The sequence below is a fragment of the Elephas maximus genome, chromosome 7 (assembly GCF_024166365.1).
Source record: "Elephas maximus indicus isolate mEleMax1 chromosome 7, mEleMax1 primary haplotype, whole genome shotgun sequence".
Lineage (NCBI taxonomy): Eukaryota > Metazoa > Chordata > Mammalia > Proboscidea > Elephantidae > Elephas > Elephas maximus.
In genome coordinates, this window is record NC_064825.1 from 15,326,335 (window position 1) to 15,347,697 (window position 21,363).

Here is a 21,363-nt window from a genome sequence, read left to right on the forward strand (position 1 = left end):
AGGCGCGAATCTCATCATGAATGGACTAAAAACTTAGTTGAAGATTTCACTGAGACAACCCAGAAGGCAGGCAAAATGTTTATGGACTGCTTCTTCAACCCCATAAAACAGCTGAGTTTAAGTGAGTAGCTTGGGTCAAAGGACTAATTATTTGTTCTTTCTCTATTGTCCTATAAGTAGCTAGCGTCTTTATTTCTCCTTGTTTGCATGTGGAGTATAAACTATCCACATATCTAAAACTGCCTTTGCCTGACTCTCTAATCTATTCAATACTGAAAAATGCCCTGACATACCCAATTCCCTGTGCCAGAACACCCAATGGCTTTATACTGTTGTATAATCTTTTTTCTTTAGCATTTATCACCCTCAATCATTCTATAAAACATAGGTATTCATTATACCATATCTTCTCCTTCCAAAATGTAATCTCCATGAGGCAGATATCTTTGTCTGCTTCATTCATGAACGCATTCCAAAATCAGAGATATGGTGCCTAACACATAAATAGGTGCTTACTAAATATGTGTTAAAAGAATGAATGTTGTGGGAGCTGTATTGAATTCAGTGGTGGTCTGTAGTTAGACTGGGTTGCTCTGGCTATGCAATATGGACTGTAAAGTCGTTTCCAGATATAGAATGTTCAATAAGGAAACATCCATCACCTTCTGCCTAGCTTTGGCTTAGCCCCTAGGATAAATCTTCTGAAGCCTAGATGCCTGCAAGTTAAGGGAGGACCTAAGGAATTTGAGGGTTAGTGCAGCATAAATGTTTCTTTCTCTTTAGAGAATGGGTCAGTCAGCAAACATTTTCTGTAAATAGCCACATAGTAAATATGTTAGGTTTTGTGGCTCATATGGCCTCTCTCACAATGACTCAATACTGCTTTTGTAGCATGAAAGTAGCCATAGACAATACACACAAAAATGAGCACAGATGTGATTTACAAAAACAGGTAGTAAGCTGAGTTTGGCCTACAGGCCACAGTTTGCCAACCCTGCTGTAGAGTACAATACATACATGAGTATAATCCTGGCTCTTGGAAGATCCTTCTGGAATTCTCTGTCTCTTTTTTAAAGACTGTTTAACTTGTATATTCAGAGACAGATTTTCATTCCTCAGAATGAAAAGTGTTACCGCATAAAAAGCCTTGATGAATAAAGATTTTAATTATTTCTTGAATTATATAATCAGGGAGATAAATAGCTCTTCCTTGTTTCATGGAAACCCTGCCTCTTCCTTTACTTGGCAGAAGGTTACTGTCCTCCAAAACAATCTTTGAGCTTAAAGAATGGGCCAAATATCCATGTACCACAGGGAAGCACCATGCTGAATATAGTCATTTTCTTGTCTATCAGTGCAAGGGAAAGAGTCTGAAGTGTATAGGTTTTAGAAACCTAGTTCTGCCAACAAACCTATTTTTCATATTATTTTATAATCTCATATGGAAAGTGACCATGATGAATCTGAGAAGAACTCTGAATTATTTTCTTCTCCTATAGGTAACTGTCTTCAAATCCCAGATCCCAATGAAAACTCTTAGATCTCTAGTGTGGTGAAAAGGTAGTCCAAGTAAGGTATAGGACACCTGTGTTCCCAGTCAATTTTGGCCTTTGGAAACAGTCTTTAGAGTAAGACATTGATCCTCAACCTTTTGTTCATTCTACCTCAGAATATGAAGATGAAAATGAAGATAGTGAACATGAGGAAAAAGCTGGGTCAGCCCAGGCATTGGCTCTCCCTCTAACAGGTAACTAACTACCACCAAACCCACTGGCCAGTGGAAACCCTCAGATATCACTTGAGATGAAATAGCTGTGGAGGGCTCCTAGGTTATAGTAAAAAGACCACACATCTGAGATTCAGGAAATCTGATTGTTCTCTCAACTCTGCTTCTGATGAAGTCCCTCAAAGGTATGTTAGACCATACCTCTGCCCTTCAGTTTTCCTCAGAATTCCAAAATGAAAACAAAGACGATTAAACTGCAGAGAATGCTGATTTGGCCCAGGCATCATTTTCAGCTCTGACAGTAATACTCATCCATGGATGAATAAAAACATTATCTGAGGTAGGTTTGATAAAGAGAGCCCATATGGTATAGTGAACAGAGAACTGGGGTGAAATTGATGGAACCTAGACACAGCCTGTCCCTGCCACTGACTAGCCATGTGCTCTGGTGTAAATATCCCCACCTTTCTGAGCCTCATATTTTAAAATGGGATTAATAATGTCTTTAGGAGGATTCATAAAATGCCAAAGATTTAAGAAACCACCTACTGCATGAAACAGGAAAAGAATGTGGTTAAGAAAAAAAAAAAAGAAACTCAGTATGAGTCACGCATATTATTTGGTCACCAAAGAAACTGATGAATTCCTGGGCCACATTAAAGAATCATAATGTCTAAACAGAGGTGATGATAGGTGTTCTCTAAAGAGGGTAGATTATGTTGTTTTCTGGGCACCATATTTTCAGAAGTTATGGACATACTTAGGAAGGAAAAAGAACTGTGTAATCTTTATTATTGTAGTAAATCAGCATATATTAAATAAGGCCACTGTATGCTGTTCTAGTTGCTGAGTTTATAGAAATATGTAAACAAGATAGATAAAGTTCCTGGTCTCAAGAAGTTTATAGTGTAGGAAGGATAGATGTATTACAAATACATAAAAAATAAATAGTATAATTTCAGAGAATATACAAGAGAAAAGAGGGTTACCACAGAGAGAGGGAGGTAAGAAGATTGGGTGGTAGGACAGTATGTGAGCTACAGTGGTCAGTTATGGCCATTCTGTTGAGATGATATTTACATGTTTGTCTAACAATGGGAAGACAGTCATGCCAAGCCATAAGGCAAAAGCATCCCATGGGAAGGGAAGAGGCAAGAGCAAGGGCCCTGAGACAGGAATGCTCTTACATTGAAAGAGCATCATAGAGAAGGCCAATCAGTCTGTAGAATAGGAATTAGGCAGGGTGTGGTAGAAGAGGCTGCAGAGTTGGACAGGGGCCAGACCACATAATGCCTATTAAGCCAGGTGAAAAGAATTTGGGTTTATTTTCAACAGAAAGCTTTGGAAGTTTTTAAGCAATGGGCTGATAGCTAAGAGTGGAATCAAAGTGGCAGTCGGAGGTAGCTTAAATATTTCACTTACAAAGTAATAGTTTTTAGACTAGAGTTGTAGCAGTGGAAACCGTGAGACATGGTTAAACTTGGGATCTATTTTGGAGATAGAGTCAACAGATACTAACTGGTAGGTTGCATGTAGGATTTGAAAGAGAGAAAAGAATGAAGTGTAAGCTGTAGATATTGCTTGGCAACTGTGTGAATGGAAAAAAACAACATGGGATGGTCATGGGGAATAGATGCATAGGAGCAGGTAAATATCAAGAGTTCTTTTTTGTACTTGTTAAGTTCGAAACATCAGTTACTCCCTCCGGAAGAGGATAAGGAGGCAAGTGGGTTCAAATGAGGAGTTCACAAAGAGATAAAAGCTGGAACTAAACATTGGGATCAACCAGAAAATAGATAGTATTTAAGACATGAGACTAGAAGAAGCCATCTGGTGAGATGGTGCTAATCGAAAATAAAGAAAGACCCAGTATGGCCAAGAGAAAGTCTTTTGAAAGATGGCTGATATTAAGGCATACTTGTATGCCAATGGGGATGATGGAGTAGGGAGTGAGGGAGAAACTGGTGATGCATGAGACTGGGCTAGATAAACGCAAAGGTGAATTCCTTGTTGGTGAGAGGGGGAGGAATTCAGAACACACATAGAAGTGTTGGCCTTAGTGGGAGTTAGGGCATATGTTTCATTGTAGTAAGAGAGAAAACTGAGTAAGTAGATAGTGATGTGGGAAATTGATGAGTTTGATGATTTAAAAAAATGAAATAGTTCTTATACAACAATATTTGAAGGAACTTAAGGTTTGTGTCCCTAAGGGAAAACAGAGAACCAGAGGATATTGGTAGCTACTTTCAAATATTTAAAGGTCTGTTTATCTCTAAACATTTATAAAGTTTAATCTGTGCAAGATATCTTGCTAGATACTGGGAATGCAAAGATGAAAGTTATGGCCCCTTTCCTAATTAAGTTGGCATTGCAATGAAGACAAAGAAACACCATTAAGATACAATAAAATAATTGTTTATGTGGGGACATTTACATAAAACAAGGAGAACATGGGGAAGACATATTGAAGTTCTGGAAGAATGCCTGAGCTTTGACAAGTAAAGGAACTAGACTTTTTCTGTCTAATCTCAAAGGAGGAATACATACCAATACGTAGAAGGCACACATGTTACGATGCACAGAACTGTCAAAAAATGCCTCAGAATGTTGTTACTTCCCTGCCGGTGGAGGTATTTCAGAGAGTTGTAATAAGCCAGTAGGAATATTGTAAATGGAGTTTGAATACCTGAAGAATGATTTGACTAAGCTAGATGAACTTTAGCCACTCCTCCAAATCTCAGTTTCTGTGTTCATGTGACTCCATCACATTGGACCTGAGAGATTAGTCAATGCTGTGATCACTAAAAAAAGACAGGAATTTATGGTGGGGTTAGTAAGAAGAAGAAAGAAAAAAGAGGAGCACTCAAGAGTTTTGTTTTTGTCACGTTAAATATGAAACGTAGGGGTGTTAACTGTATGACTCAGAAGACAATCTCTTGGAAAAATTGCCTCCCAATGTATTTGTCTTATGTTCACCTTTTCTGTTGGCTGGCAGTAAGCATTTCCCAAGACTGAGGGAACAGCCAAGAGATCTGCAAGACTGCAAGTCAGTGGACACTATTGCTTAATGAGTTGTTTTTATTTTTTTCTTATAGCTCCTCCAGAAACCAATGATGAATTGATGCTTTGCCCTCCTCATTATTTCCAAAAAGTGAAGACAAAAAGGGGAAATGAGGTGATATGCTTTAGAGGAGGGAGACATAAGGTTGCCCACTCAAAGGAGACATTGAGGACTTACTGGAAAATTTTAGTTCTTGTCACAAATGCTTTAACATCAGGCCTAAGGTCATAGGATTTTATATAATAGATTTTTTTTCTCACAATAGATTCCGTATCCTCCTGGAATACGCTCTAAACTCCTGTACACCACCCAAGCCAAGTTCTTGTAATAAATTCTTAGGCCAAGTCCTTGTCTTCAGTATGGGATTATCTCTTTCCTCATGGGAATATATTTTTATTCCCATAGCTTTCCAGCACATCACCCCAAAATTATAAGTGTCTATTTTGTATGGGGGGGGTCCCTGGGTAGTGCAAATGTTAAAAATCTCAACTGTTAACTGAAAGGTTGGAGGTTTGAGTCCAGCTAGAGGCACCTTGGAAGAAAGGTCAGTTGATCTTCAAAAAAATCAGTCACTGAAAACACTATGGAGCAGAGTTCTACACACATGGGGTTGCCATGAGTCAGAGTCGATTCAAAGGCAGTTGGTGGTTTTTTGGTTTTGTATGCAACAATGGGCTCAAGCATAACAACTATTGTGAGGATGGCGCAGGACTGGGCAGTGTTTTGTTCTGTTGTACCCAGGGTCCCTTTGAGTCGGAACCAACTCAATGGCACCTAACAACAACAACAAATGGACTTTGAAGGCACAAGAGAGGAGGCAATTTGCTCTGTGTCTGTTGCCCGCAGATATATCCAGTGGTGGAGAAGGCAGGTCGAACACGCCTGGCCCTCATCATCTGCAACAAAGAATTGGACCATCCTTCTACTCGGGACGGTGCTGAAATTGACATTTCGGGAATGCAAGACGTGCTGGAAAACCTTGGATACTTAGTGGTTGTAAAAAAAGAATCTCTCAGCTCAGGTAATAACCCCCAAGAGCAGGACAAGGCACTTTCCCTCTTAAACAGTTCTGAACCTCTCCCCCTGGCAGCTACAAGAACAAAATGTACACTGTTACAGGCATTATGTTTGCTCCAAAGTAGAGTCCCCTGGATTTCAGCCTCCTCCAGTGCATAGTCACATGGCAGAGAGTCAGAGCAGCTCTATACAGCGGTATTTCACTAAATACCTAAAAAAAAGCTGGTCCATCTGAAGTCCTCAATGTGGGAGGCATCTATTACTTAACAGCCTGGCTCAGACCAATTTATGCCAAAAATATCCTGGGTGGCTTTAAAAACCACAGGGACCTCACTTTAAGAAGTTTCATTCTCCAGGATGTTCAGAAATCAGAGACTCTGAGGAAAACGATTAGTCTAGATGCTGTGTAAAAACCTTTCTGGCTTTAATATTCTAGAAATCTAGATTTTAGGGTTTTATTAAAAAAAAAAAAAATTTTTTTATGTCAGAATATTATTTCTCTCACAATTGTGCCCGATAAGAACTACCTGATTTCTTAGCGCTTGCTCTTCTCTGTTAACGCCAATTTTGTAGGGCAGGTTCCTCGATAGTGACTGTGGCCTCTGTTTCAGGAAATGGAAGAAGAGCTAAGGCAGTTTGCTGCCCGCCCAGAGCACAAGTCCTCAGACAGCACATTTCTGGTATTTATGTCACACGGCATCCTAGATGGAATCTGTGGGAAGAAGCACAGTTCACAACAGCCAGATATTCTGAAAGATGATACTATCTTTCGAATTTTCAACAACAGCAACTGCAAGAACCTCAAAGACAAACCCAAAATCATCATCATGCAAGCCTGCCGAGGCGGTGAGTCTGAACTGGGGGACACCAAGGAGTGTAGGTGGAGCCCGGGTGACACAGTGGTTGAAAGTTCGGCTGCCAACGAAAAGGTCACCAGTTCGAATCCACCAGTCGTTCCTAGGAAGCTCCAAGGGGCAATTCTGCTCTGTCCTATAGAGCTGCTATGAGTTCGTGGTCGTGCACTATTATTTATTAGTCTGGAGTTTATCTTTCATTTCATCAGGGATGGCTGAGAGAACAAATCTTTTAGTTCTACTAATGTGAAATTTGTGAAAGCTGGGATTTGACGGGACTGCCTGTTTTCCCTGGTCTCTCGAGTTTTCTGCCTTTGAAGGGGTGCATCCTTACCACTTTTCTATCACTCATTTTAGAGGAAAATATTGGAGTTTTTTGTCTCTGACAGGTTTGTGTCTTACACAGGTGCCAGCTTTCTCAGGTTTTACTGTATTAGGTTCAGTCCAGAAAGAAGTTATATTTAGTCTGTACCATTTTTAAAGAAACAATATGTGGCATGAAATAGTGAACAATGTCCCATCCATTTGTGACTAAGTTGTCAACATGGTTATCCCAAACTTAAGCGAACTCTGTATTTTTACAGTTACAGAGGTAGTTTTTCAAGTAGTGCCAGTTACCCTCGAGTTGATTCCATGGTGACCCCATGGGTGTCAGGGCAGAACTGTGCTCCATAAGGTTTTCAGTGGCTGATTTATTGGAAGTAGATAAAACTACTGTGTGACCTTTCTCCTGAGGCACCAATGAGTGCACTCAAATCTCCAGCCTTTTCATTAGCAGTCAAGCACCTTTACTGTTTGTACACCTAGGGGCCCGTTTTCTATTAATAAGATGCTTTCATTTTTAATAAATGTCATATGGAAAGACGCTGAAGTTAAGTTACAATGGTAAAAGAAATAGGTCGTGTGTGTGTGTGTGTTTGTGTGTGTGTAAATATAAAATCTTCAATAAGAAATATAAGACGGGGGGGGCCAAGATGGCTGACTAGGTAGAAGCTACCTCGGATACCTCTTGCAACAAAGACTCAGAAAAACAATCGATCACATACATGACAATCTACAAACCCTGACCATCAAACACAGATCTAAAGAGTTGACCTGAGTGACAGAGACTGAGAACGAACAACCACAGGGAAGCAACGACTGCTTTCGGAGCCTGAAGCCAGCGTCCCAGTCAGAAAACCTTGGCGCCGGGCTTTGTACTGGGCGCAAGGGAGCTGACCATGGCATCCTGAGATGGCGCAAACATGGGTAGCAGCCCTAGCCCCCAGAAGTGACCTCGGGGGGAACCTAGCCAGTGCACACAGGCAGCACAGCAATGCGGCTGACAGAAGGAGAAGTCACTGGGAGGCAGCGACTGGTTTTGGAGCTGAGAGCGCAGCGTCCCAGACGGGGAACCTTGGCGCTGGGCTTTGGACTGGGAGTGGAGGAACTGACAATGGCTTCTGAGACAGCACAAGCACAGGACGCGGGCCTGACCCTCGGAGGCAATCTCGACCCAGCCAAAGCACACAGGCTACACACCCCTCGGGAATCTCAAATAAAACAGTCTTCACCAAACAAGATAAGTAACTTTGTCTATACTCCGGGGTGCTACTCTCTCCTATCTATCTGGTCCCTCCCCCCACCTTCCCAGGCGGCTTCATTAACATTGGAATTTCCTGAGCCAGAGAGTGAAGTGCTCTGCGGTTTTTCTTTTCTTTTCTTTTTTTATTTTGGTCTTTTCCTAACCCATTCTCCTGCCCTCAGAGAAGCAGCTACAAAAAACCCTGGGACCAAAAATCCTTCCCTAACTGGACTAAAAATACACAACCAGCTCTAGCCAAGCATATGAGATCCACAGTCTTGAGCTTTCATCCCTACAGGGAACAAGGTGGCTATTATAATGCAAAGGCAATTCTGATAGGGATCTGACTGTAATTGTTTTAGCAGATTACTGGAAAGACAAGTTTCCCAGGTCTGATGTCTCTGCGTATTCAACAGAGCCCTCACTGACCCACAACAGGGAACTGAGGGCTGAAGCTCCTCCCAGCCACCTAGCCTCCTGCCTTAGGGGTCTGAGGATGGTGACACCTACCAATCTGTAGAGGTACATGCATTGGGTGCCTAAGGTACAGCTGCAGAGTCCACCCACCAAAGTGCTTTAGGAATAGAGACACACCTACCTCACTGGCACTTGGGGGAAGCCTGTCAGCATCCTGCCCCCCTGGAGAGTGACCCCCTGCTGCTACTAGAATCTGGTGCACACAACTATCACCACTACTCCTCTAGGTGGATAGGTGACAGTCTGCACCCCACACTGGATGACCAAAAATCAGATTCTACTCAAGAATAGTGAACGGACTCTTAGGCTTATATATCTGGTAACAGCCCAAACCAGCTGGTAATAGGACATAAGTGAGTCAAGGGCTACAACAATCAAGACAGCGCAATCTAGTAGCCCATCTATGTATATTGAAAGAAAACAAAACAAGATAAGACTCAGTGAGCAAATATAAAATAAATCACTGCAATATCTTATAGATGGCTCAGAGACAGCAGTCGATATCAAACCACATAAAGAAGCAGACCATGACTGCTTCTACAACTCCCCAAATTAAAGAATCAAAGTCTTTCCAAAAGGAAGATACAATCCTGGAATTGCCAGACGCAGAATATAAAAAACTAATTTATAGAATGCTTCAAGATATCAGGGATGACCTCATAAATGAAATAAGGCAAACTACAGAAAAAGTCAAGGAACACACTGATAAAGCAGTTGAAGAAATCAAGAAGATTATTCAAGAACATAGTGGAAAAATTAATAAGCTGCAAGAATCCATAGAGAGACAGCATTCAGAAATCCAAAAGATTAACAGTAAAATTACAGAATTAGACAACGCAATAGGAAGTCAGAGGAGCAAAATCGAGCAATTGGAATGCAGAGTGGGGGAGGTGGAGGATAAGGCAATTAACACCAATATAGTTGAAAAAAAAAAAACAGATAAAAGACTAAAAAAAATGAAGAAACCCTAAGAATCATGTGGGACTCTATCAGGAAGAATAACTTGCATGTGATTGGATTCCCAGAACAGGGAGGGATAACACAAAATACAGAGAGAATAGTTGAAGATCTGTTAGCAGAAAACTTCCCTGAAATCATAAAAGATGAAAAGATAGCTATTCAATGCTCATCAAACCCCATATAAGATTGATCCAAAAAGAAAATCACCAAGACATGTTATCTTCAAACTTGCCAAAACCAAAGATAAAGAGAAAAATTTGAAAGCAGGCAGGGATAAAACAAAGCTCTCCTACAAAGGAGAATCAACAAGAATAAGTTCAGACTACTCAGCAGAAACCATGAAGTCAAGAAGGCAATGGGATGACATATATAGAGCACTGAAGGAGAAAAACTGCCAGCCAAGGATCATATATCCAGCAAAACTCTCTCCCAAATATGAAGATGAAATTGAAACATTTACAGATAAACACGAGCTTAAAGAATTTGCAAAAACCAAACCAAAGCTACAAGAAATACTAATGGAAATTGGTCAGAAGATCAATAATATCAGATACCAGGACAACACAAGGTCACAGAACAGAACATCCTGATATCGACTCAAATAGGGAACTCGCAAAAACAAATTAAGATTAATTTTAAAAAGAAAAAAATGCTCAAAACAGGGAATCATTGAAGTCAATATGTAAAAGATCACAGTAATCAAAAAAAGGGACTAAATACAGGAGGCATACAACTGCCATACGGAGAGGAAAACACGGTGATATAGGACAATACAAGTTAGGTTTTTACTTAGAAAAATAGGGGTAAATATTAAGGTACAGAAAGAGCTATAACAAATCCATAACTCAAAATAAAAACCAAGAAAAACATAATAACTCAGCAAACATAAAATCAAGTACTATGAAAATGAGGAACACACAATTTACAAAGAAAAACGTCTCAGCACAAAAAGTAAGTGGAAAAATGAAATTGTCAATATCACACAAAAAGGCATCAAAATGGCAGCACTACACATACTCATCTATAATTATGCTGTATGTAAAAGGACTAAATGCACCAATAAAGAGACAGAGAGTCTCAGACTGGATAAAGAAACACAATCCGTCTATATGCTGCCTATAGGAGACAAACCTTAGATTTAGAGACACAAACAAACTAAAACTCAAAGGATGGAAAAAAATATATCTAGCAAACAACAAGTGAAAAAGAGCAGGAGTAGCAATATTAATTTCTGACAAAATAGACTTTAAAGTTAAATCCACCACAAAGGATAAAGAAGGACACTACATAATGATTAAAGGGACAATTAACCAGGAAGATCTAACCATATTAAATATTTATGCACCCAATGACAGGGCTGCAAGATACATAAAACAAACTTTAAGAGAACTGAAAAGTGAGATAGACACCTCCACAATTATAGTAGGAGACTTCAACACACCACTTTCGGAGAAGGATAGGACTTCCAGTAAGAAGCTCAATAGAGACACAGAAGACCTAACTGCTACAAGCAACCAACTTGACTCATAGACTTATACAGAACACTCCACCCAACAGCTGCAAAGTATACTTTTTTTTCTAGAGCACATGGAACATTCTCTAGAATAGACCACATATTAGGTCATAAAACAAACCTTTGCAGAATCCAAAACATCGAAATATTACAAAGCATCTTCTCAGACCACAAGGCCATAAAAGTGGAAATCAATAACAGAAAAATCAGGGAAAAGAAATCAAATACTTGGAAACTGAACAATCCATTGAACCCATTGCCATTGAGTCGATTCCAAATCATAGCGACCCTATAGGACAGAGTAGAACTGCCCCCATAGAGTTTCCAATGAGCGCATGGCAGATTTGAACTGCTGACCTTTAGGTTAGCAGCTGTGGCACTTAACCACAATGCCTAAAGAAGACATTAAGGAGGGAATAAAGAAATTCATAGAATGCAATGGGAATGAAAACACTTCCTATCAAAACTTCTGGGACACAGCAAAAGCAGTGCTCAGAGGCCAATTTATATCGATAAATGCACACATACATAAAGAAGAAAGAGCCCAAATCAGAAAACTGTCCCTACAACTTGAACAAATAGAAAGTGAGCAACAAAAGAATCCATCAGGCACCAGAAGAAAACAAATAATAAAAATTAGAGCTGAACTAAATGAATTAGAGAACAGAAAAAGAATTGAAAGAATTAAAAAAGCCAAAAGCTGGTTCTTTGAAAAAATCAACAAAATTGATAAGCCATTGACCAGACTGACTAAAGAAACACAGGAAAGGAAACAAATAACCAGAATAAGAAACAAGATGGGCCACATCACAACAGACCCAACTGAAATTAAAAGAATAATATCAGATTATTATGAAAAATTGTACTCTCGCAAATTTGCAAACCTAGAAGAAATGGATGAATTCCTTGAAAAACACTACCTGCCTAAACTAACACAATTAGAAGTAGAACAACTAAAAAGACCCATAACAAAAAAAGAGATTGAAAAGGTAATCAAAAAACTCTCAACAGAAAAAAGCCCTGGCCCGGAAGGCTTCACTGCAGAGTTCTACCAAACTTTCAGAGAAGAGTTAACACCACTACTACTAAAGGTATTTCAAAGCATAGAAAATGATGGAATATTACCAAACGCATTCTATTAAGCCACCATATCCCTGATACCAAACCAGGTAGACACCCCCAAAAATGAAAATTACAGGGCTATATCCCTCATGAACATAGAGCAAAAATCCTCAACAAAGTTCTAGCCAATAGAATTCAACAACATATCAAAAAAATAATCCACCATGACCAAGTGGGATTTATACCTTTTTTATGCAAGGCTGGTTTAATATTAGAAAAACCATTAATGTAATCCACCATAGAAATAAAACAAAAGACAAAAACCACATGATCTTATCAATTGATGCAGAAAAGGCATTTGACAAAGTTCAACACCCATTTATGATAAAAACTCTCAGCAAAATAGGAATTGAAGGAAAATTCCTGAACATAATAAAGGGCATCTATACAAAGCCAACAGCCAACACCACCCTAAATGGAGAGAGCCTGAAAGCATTTCCCTTGAGAACGGGAACCAGACAAGGATGCCCTTTATCACCGCTCTTATTCAACATTGTGCTAGAGGTCCTAGCCAGAGCAATTAGGCTAGACAAAGAACTAAAGGGCATTTGGATTGGCAAGCAGGAAGTGAAATTATCTCTATTTGCAGATGACATGATCTTATATACAGAAAACCCTAAGGAATCCTCCAGAAAACTACTGAAACTAATAGAAGAGTTTGGCAGAGTCTCAGGTTATAAGATAAACATAGAAAAATCATTTGGATTCCTCTACATCAACAAAAAGAACATCGAAGAGGAAATCACCATATCAATACCATTCACAGTAGCCCCCAAGAAGATAAAATACTTAGGAATAAATCTTACCAAAGATGTAAAAGACCTATACAAAGAAAACTACAAAGTACTAGTGCAAGAAACTAAAATGGACCTAGATAAGTGGAAACACATACCTTGCCCATGGATAGGAAGACTTAACATAGTAAAAATGTCTATTCTACAAAAAGACAGCTATACATACGATGCATTCTGATCCAAATTCCAATGACATTTTTTAATGTGATGGAGAAACAACTCACCAACTTCATATGGAAGGGAAAGAAGCCCCAGGTAAGTAAAGCATTACTGAAAAAGAAGAAGAAAGTGGGAGGCCTCACTCTACCTGATTTTAGAACCTATTATACAGCCACAGTAGTCAAAACAGCCTGGTACTGGTACAGCAACAGGCACATAGACCAATGGAATAGAATTGAGAACCCAGATATAAATCCATCCACATATGAGCAGCTGATATTTGACAAAGGCCCAGTGTCAGTTAATTGGGAAAAAGATAGTCTTTTTAACAAATGGTGCTGGCATAACTGGATATCCATTTGCCAAAAAATGAAACAGGACCCATACCTCACACCATGCACAAAAACTAACTCCAAGTGGATCAAAGACCTAAACATAAAGACTAAAACGATAAAGATCATGGAAGAAAAAATAGGGACAATGTTAGGAGCCCTAATACAAGGCATAAACAGAATACAAAACATTACCAAAAATGACAAAGAGAAACCCGATAACTGGGAGCTCCTAAAAATCAAACACCTATGCTCATCTAAAGACTTCACCAAAAGAGTAAAAAGACCGCCTGCAGACTGGGAAAAAATTTTCAGCTATGACATCTCCGACCAGCGCCTGATCTCTAAAATCTATATGATTCTATTAAAACAACCACAAAAAGACAAACAACTCAATGAAAAAGTGGGCAAAGGATATGAACACGCACTTCACTAAAGAATCTCTTCAGGCAGCTAACAGATACATGAGAAAATGCTCTCGATCATTAGCCATTAGAGAAATGCAAATTAAAACTACGATGAGATTCCATCTCACTCCAACAAGGTTGGCATTAACCCAAAAAAACACAAAATAATAAATGTTGGAGAGGCTGCGGAGAGATTGGAACTCATATACACTGCTGGTGGGAATGTAAAAAGGTACAACCACTTTGGAAATCAATCTGGCGTTTTCTTAAAAAGTTAGAAATAGAACTACCATCCAACCCAGAAATCCCACTCCTTGGAATATACCCTAGAGAAATAAAAGCCTTCACACGAACAGATATATGCACACCCATGTTTATTGCAGCTCTGTTTACAATAGCAAAAAGCTGGAGGCAACCAAGGTGTCCATCAACGGATGAATGGTTAAAATAAATTGTGGTATATTCACACAATGGAATACTACGCATTGATGAAGAACAGTGACGAATCTGTGAAACATTTCATAACATGGAGGAACCTGGAGGGCATTATGCTGAGTGAAATTAGTCAGATGCAAAAGGACAAATATTGTATAAGACCACTATTATAAGATCTTGAGAAATGGTATAAACTGAGAAGAACACATACTTTTGTGGTTACCAGGGGGGGAGGGAGGGAGGGTAGGAGAGGGTTATTTACTGATTAGATAGTAGATAAGAACTACTTTAGGTGAAGGGAAGGACAATACTCAATACACGGAAGGTCAGCTCAAGCGGACTGGACCAAAAGCAAGGAAGTTTCCGGGATAAACTCAATGCTTTGAAGGTCAGCGGAGCAAGGGCGGCGGTTTGGGGACTATGGCTAAAGGGGACTTCTAAGTCAATTGGCAAAATAAATTCTATTAAGAAAACATTCTGCATCCCACTTTGAAGTGTGGCATCTAGGGTCTTAAATACTAACAAGCAGCCATCTAAAATGCATCTATTGGTCTCAACCCACCTGGATCAAAGGAGAATGAAGAACACCAAGGTCACATGGTAACTATGAGCCCAAGAGACAGAAAGGGCTACATGAACTAGAGACTTACACCATCCTGAGACCAGAAGAACTAGATGGTGCCCGGCCACAACCGATGACTGCTCTGACAGGGAGCACAACAGAGAACCCCTGAGGGAGCAGGAGAACAGGGGGATGCAGACCCCAAATTCCCATAAAAAGATCAGACTTAATGGTCTGACCGAGACTAGAAGAATCCTGGCGGTCATGGTCCCCAAACCTTCTGTTGGCCCAGGACAGGAACCATTCCTGAAGACAACTGATCAGACACAGAAGGGACTGGACAATGGGTTGGAGAGAGATGCTGACGAAGAGTGAGCTACTTGTATCAGGTGGACACTTGAGACTGTGTTTGCATCTCCTGTCTGGAGGGGAGATGGGAGGGTAGAGAGGGTTAGAAACTGGCAAAACGGTCATGAAAGGAGAGACTGGAAGGAGGGAGTGGGCTGACTCATTAGGGGGAGAGTAAATGGGAGTATGTAGTAAGGTGTGCATAAGTTTATATATGACAGACTGACTTGATTTGTAAACTTTCACTTAAAGCACAATAAAAATTATTTAAAGAAATATAAGACATGATCACTGGATGGGTGTCTGTCCCAGAAGGTGATGGGATTGTTTGGATGACTGACATGGGAGAAGCATCTACACACAGTTCCAGCCCTCACAATGTAACATCCAGAATGATGCAATTACCAATGCCCACGTGGAGAAGGACTTCATTGCTTTCAAAGCGTTGACCCCACCTAAGTTCCTCCAGGGAGGGGAATTTCTAAATCATTATTTTTCAGATAACAGGCTTGGCTATGATCAAATCTTTCACTGATCAGAAAATTTCTTCTCTAATTAATGGGATATTTTAGGCAGAGGCGGGATTTAAAATATTGAGACTTTGATAGTGAAAATGTTATAAATCTTCGTTTGGGGGGAAATTTTAGAAGTGAACGGGAGCTTGATGAGGATCCAAACTTAAAACGGTCTTAACTCTAAATAAGAGGGTTTTTTTTTTTTTAAATATAACAACAGCACAGAAATGCATTATCTTCTCAGGATTTTACCCATCTGATTATCTACTAGCAATGAAATGAGCCAATCAGTAAAACTGGTAGTTCTTGCTTTACACATCCTTGGCTTATTATTTGAATCTAGTCTTAGGAAATTAATTAATAGTTAAATCCATATCTTCAGGATAAGGTAGACAATGAATGAAAATCCTTTTTTGGAAGGAAAGTCATAGTAGAAGGTAAAAGTAGAGGATATTCTTGATTGCTTTTGGTCAAACCTGTATGAAATATCATTAACAGCCACTCATGACAGGTAACAAGGGTAATTTCAGAAAGCCTAGTTTGCACAACTCACAGTCCTCTGCGTTCTAGCATAACGAACGCAGACTTTAGTGTGTACAGGAATCGCTTGGGGATCCCGTTAAAGTGCAGATTCCGCTTCAGTAGATTTGGAGTGGGGCCTAGAGTCACCCTTTCTAAAAAGCTTTTAGGGGATGCCGGTACTGCTGGGCTCTGCCTACATTTGAGTAGAAAGAGACTAGAAGACAATCAGAGTCTAGCCTAGAGGAAAGGAAAAAGGCCAGGCAAGCAGTTCAGTCCCTACCCTCTCCCAGAAACAATGCCCACCCCACAACTAGCTTAGCTCCACTTCTGTTTGTTTTATATATTGATGTTTTCATAAGGCTTTAATGGAAAGAGGAATTCTATACTTTTAGCTGTCAAAGGAAGTTAAAAAGGCATAAAAATCCTGATACTTACTCTGAGAGATTATTTAATTCAGTTTAGCAAATAAAGCCCAATATGCAAAATTCTTGTGTTTGTTTATTGCGACACATAATTATTCGGTATACGTTATGTTCTAGGATTGGTCTAGGTTCAGAGCACACATGCTACATGATTAAAGCAAGCATGATTATTAGGCATGAGTGAAGAGGCTGATCATATTTATATTGTAAAGAGAAGTAGCCATTCAAAAGATTTCTCACACAACATAAAAGTAAGTGCAAAAAATATATAGTATGAAACCAGTATGAATGAAGAGGAGATCTAGAGTATCTAAAGCTGGATTTTTCTTTTTTTCTTTTGTGTCATGAGAGCTGAAAGAACCTATGATCTCTTCCACTACTCACAATCCTAGGGGCCATAACTTTGGCTCTGCTTCCTGAGAGGCAAGGGGATTTACAATTATAGGTCCATTTTGCTTCTCTCTGGGCCTGCTGTGAAAACAAGAAGTTCTTCCTTACCCAGCTTTGACCTTTCTCTTCCTAAACAGTAGAATCAGGTTTTGCCCCAAAGCTAAGTTTATAGCCATGCCAGGGAGGCAGAAATTAAACAGGAGAAGGGGACACCACAGTATCACTGAAACAAATGATGTTTGCCAACTGTGGTAAGTGCTTTAACAAAATTTTTTGCTAACGTTGAAAAGACAGAGGAGTTAAAAGGTCAAGGGTAAGGTAGGCACATTCCAGGCAAAAGAGCAGTGTGAATGGAGGACCTGAGAAAGAAAGGAACTTGGAAGACTGGGTCAGTGTGGCTGGAACACAAAGTCAGGGAGGATGTCTGGAGAGGTTGGGAGATAAGAGGACAGAAAATTCGAATTCTCATGTGTTAGAGAAGGATTTAGCCCTTTATACTAACAGTAATAGAAAACTGGGCTATAAGCAATGGAATGATAACCTTTTAACTTTTAAATGATCACTCTGGGGGCTCTACGGAGAATGGATTAGAGTAAAGCAAGAGTGGGTATAAGGAGATAGGTTCAAATGCTACTGTAATATTTCAGGCCATAGGAGATGATGACAGATTTGGGATGGAGTAAGTTGTTTTATCCCCCAGATAATTAGTGTATAATTTAGAATAACTTGGTGGTTTTAGTGGACATGGAAGACAAACAAGAAGAGATGATAGAGGTGACTCCAGTGTTTAAGTGGATAATTGTGGTGCATTTATTTCAATGGGAAACACTGCAAGAAGGTTTGAGATGCCTTTGGGATATTTCAAAATGGAACAAAGAATAGAGAATTGCACAGTTGTATATTTCAGAAGGAAGATCTGCATTAGAGATAGAATTTTTTAGGGGACATTGGCCTAAAGACGATCCTTAATATCTAGAAATGGATAAAATTATCTAAGAACAAAGACAGGAGTGAGAAGATTTCCTAGAGTTGAGGTCTGAAGAATTCTGATGTTCAATGGCAGCATGAAAGCAATTAGCCAGCAAAGTAAACTCAGAAGGTATGTTCAGAGACTAGGAAAGAAAACGAGGAGTGTGTGTTATCAGAGTTGCCAATAGGTAATTTGTTGAAGTCACCATGGTTTCCGATGTGAGACAAGAGGTAAGAAGACTGATAAATGACTATTGGATTTAGTGACATGGAAGTCACGGGTGACCTTGGGGAAAGCCATCTGGTGAAGCTGGGGTGGGAAGTGGGAGAAAAAGCTGAGAGGTGAGCAGAATAGCAGGAAATAGATACAATGGTTATAGACAAATCTGAGAATTTGACTATAAACAGGAAGGAGAAATAGGAAACTAACTGCAGGTAACTTGGTAGTTAGGGAAAGATTATCCTTTTTTTTTAATGAATGAAGTGGTCAATCATATTTATATTGTAAAGAGAAGTAGCCATTCAAAAGATTTCTCACACAACATAAAAGTGCAAAAAATATATAGTATGAAAACAGTATGAATGAAGAGGAGACCTAGAATGTCTAAAGCTGGATTTCTCTTTTGTGTCATGAGAGCTGAAAGGACTTAAGATCTTTTCTACTACTCACAATCCTAGGGGTCATAACTTTGCTTTGCTTCCTGAGAGAGTCAAGGGGATTTACAATTATAGGTCCAGGTTGCTTCTCTCTGGGCCTCGTGTGAAAACAAGCATTCTTCCTTACCCACCTTTGACCTCTCTTTACTAAACAGTAGAATCAGACTTTGCCCCAAAGCTAAGGCTCCAGGAGTCTTTCACACTTAGACTAAGACCACATTCCTGAGTATTACAGTGTCTTGTCTTTGCAGATAATGTTTCTTGGAAGCTTCACACAAATGGCTCTCTCTTCATTTCTCAACTCGTCAACTGCTTCAAGAAGTATTATTATTTTCATTTGGAAGAAGTTTTTAGAAAGGTAAGCATCCTTTCATTTATCAAATTTTATGCCCCACACAACTTTGTAGACCCCTTTGTCAAGCTTTTTATGGAATCTTGAAGCTCTTAAGTTATCTTCATGCTCCTTGCTTGACTCTGAGTTCATTTAAAGAGAAAGCATTCTGAAATACACCTTAGAACGAGAGTGTGTCTTCTCAATATCCTTTGAAACTGATATCCCTCCTTAATCCTGGAAAGCTTCTTAGAGTGTTAATTCATTTGCAAATACATTATACCCAAGGAAAAGTTAAATTTTTTCTTCTGTTTACATGTGCCTGACCACAGCCATAATACACTCTGCATTCTGTCATTCTTAAGAGGAGTCTAGGTACCCCTAAATGCTTTCTTTGAAGCCCTGGTTGCACAGTGGTTAAGATCTTGACTGCTAACCAAAAGATTGGCAGTTCAAATTTACCAGCTGCTCTTTGGAAACCCTGTGGGGAAGTTTTACTCTGTCCTATAGGGTCACTATGGGTTGGAATCAACTTGCTAGCAATGGGTTTCGTTTTGGTTTTAAATGTGTTTACTATTTTAGGTTCAACATTCATTTGAAACCCCAAATGAAGTGACCCAGATGCCCACCATTGAAAGTGTATCTATGACAAGATATTTCTGCCTCTTCCCTGGGAATTAAAACTCATAAGAGGCATCTCAGTTAAGTGAATTCACAAAATAGATTTGGGGACTCCCTGCACAACCTAAAGACTGATAACCTGGAGAACAATGATAGCTGTCAGTTGCCTGTTACAGGGGCTCATGTTATCTGCCTTTGTCTCAATTGTCTTCTATGAAACCCTGGTTTTATTTGACTTTGACCACAGTGTAATGGTTGTGTAAGAAATAAGTCCAATATTGGCCAGCTAGAAACACGTTAGTCATAATTTCTCTCAAGCGCTGTTCAATCAGTGGAAGCTATTTGGTTCTGATGCGTGCACAAAAACCTGGTCACCTGCAATAATCAGAAATGCCAGGTACAGCTGACGTTCAGCCTCTTTACCAAGTCAGCTTTACTGAGTCAGATACTTCCCTGTTCCAAGTATAAATACTTTCCAAATATAAATACTTATACAATTTTTGATAAATGTCAAAATTTTATGCTAAATTATAAGCATAGAAGAAATCTAAAGTAATGACTGATAGGTAGAATAATGTTCTCTTTTAAACTGTTACTAATAGATGAAAAATTATTGATGTCATTAGCATATCTTTTTGTTATTAAAGTCATTAGTTTTTTTTAACATATTCATTAGCTACGTTCTTTTCCTTTTGTTAATTTTTCAAATTATCCTTCTATTTTATTTTGAGATTTTTTTATGTTTTTCTTATCAATTTAAGTCCTTTGAATGTAAACAATCATATTAGCTCATAATCGTATGCTTGTAAACATTTTTTAGTCAGTTGTCTGACATTTAATTCCATGTATGTCATTCTGTGACATATACCAGTACCAGATGTTTTACAAGTCAGTTCTGGTTGATGATGACCTCATGTGTGTAAGAGTACAACTGGGCACCATAGGATTTTCAATAGCTGATTTTTGGAAGTAGATCACCCGGCCTTTCTTCTAAGCAGCATCTGGGTAAATTTGAACTTCAACCTTTGATTAGCAGCCACGTACACTAACCAGTTGCACTACCCAGGTTCTCCCAGTGACATAGAGAACTTTCAAATTTTCTGTAACAGAATTAATTTAACTTTCCATACCTACTGGCTTCTATTTCTTAAAGCTTAAAAATTGTACTACTCCACCTGTATTCTTCTATAATTGTCTAATTTTTTTTAGTCTTTCTTTAATTTTATGTAACCTATTGTAAATGATGGAATGAGACTCTAGAATTTTTTTTTTCAATGAATTATCTATTGTCAAAGAAACACTGATTCAATCGTGGCTTTTTTTCTTACTAATTATACCATGGTTTTTAATATTAATTGAGAATGTACTATGGGCTATGTATGTGTTTGCAGGATATGAAAGGTACTGACTTTGATATCTACCTCAGGGACTACTGTGAACGCAAGTGATTGAAACTCACTCAAACAGACTTCAAAAGAAAAAAACAAAATCTTTATGTAAGGATGTAAGGGATAATCTGATATTCCTCCAGATGGGAAAATAAAGACAGCCAAGCCCCTGGAGACCTGGACTAGAAAGTAGTAAGTCAGAAAATCATTCTCTCTG

At 39.1% G+C, this 21,363-nt stretch overlaps 1 protein-coding gene across 1 annotated transcript; it reads left to right on the plus strand.

The window, feature by feature from the left end:
* Positions 1–37: 37 nt before the first annotated feature.
* On the plus strand, positions 38–19,818 carry LOC126078751 (caspase-12-like). The gene is given in 10 exon segments (XM_049889499.1): positions 38–121; positions 1,670–1,747; positions 4,822–4,901; positions 5,634–5,786; positions 5,788–5,808; positions 6,416–6,650; positions 15,644–15,685; positions 15,688–15,786; positions 19,058–19,164; positions 19,720–19,818. Coding segments are annotated over 10 exon segments (960 nt in total). The 5' UTR covers positions 38–75.
* Positions 19,819–21,363: the final 1,545 nt, after the last annotated feature.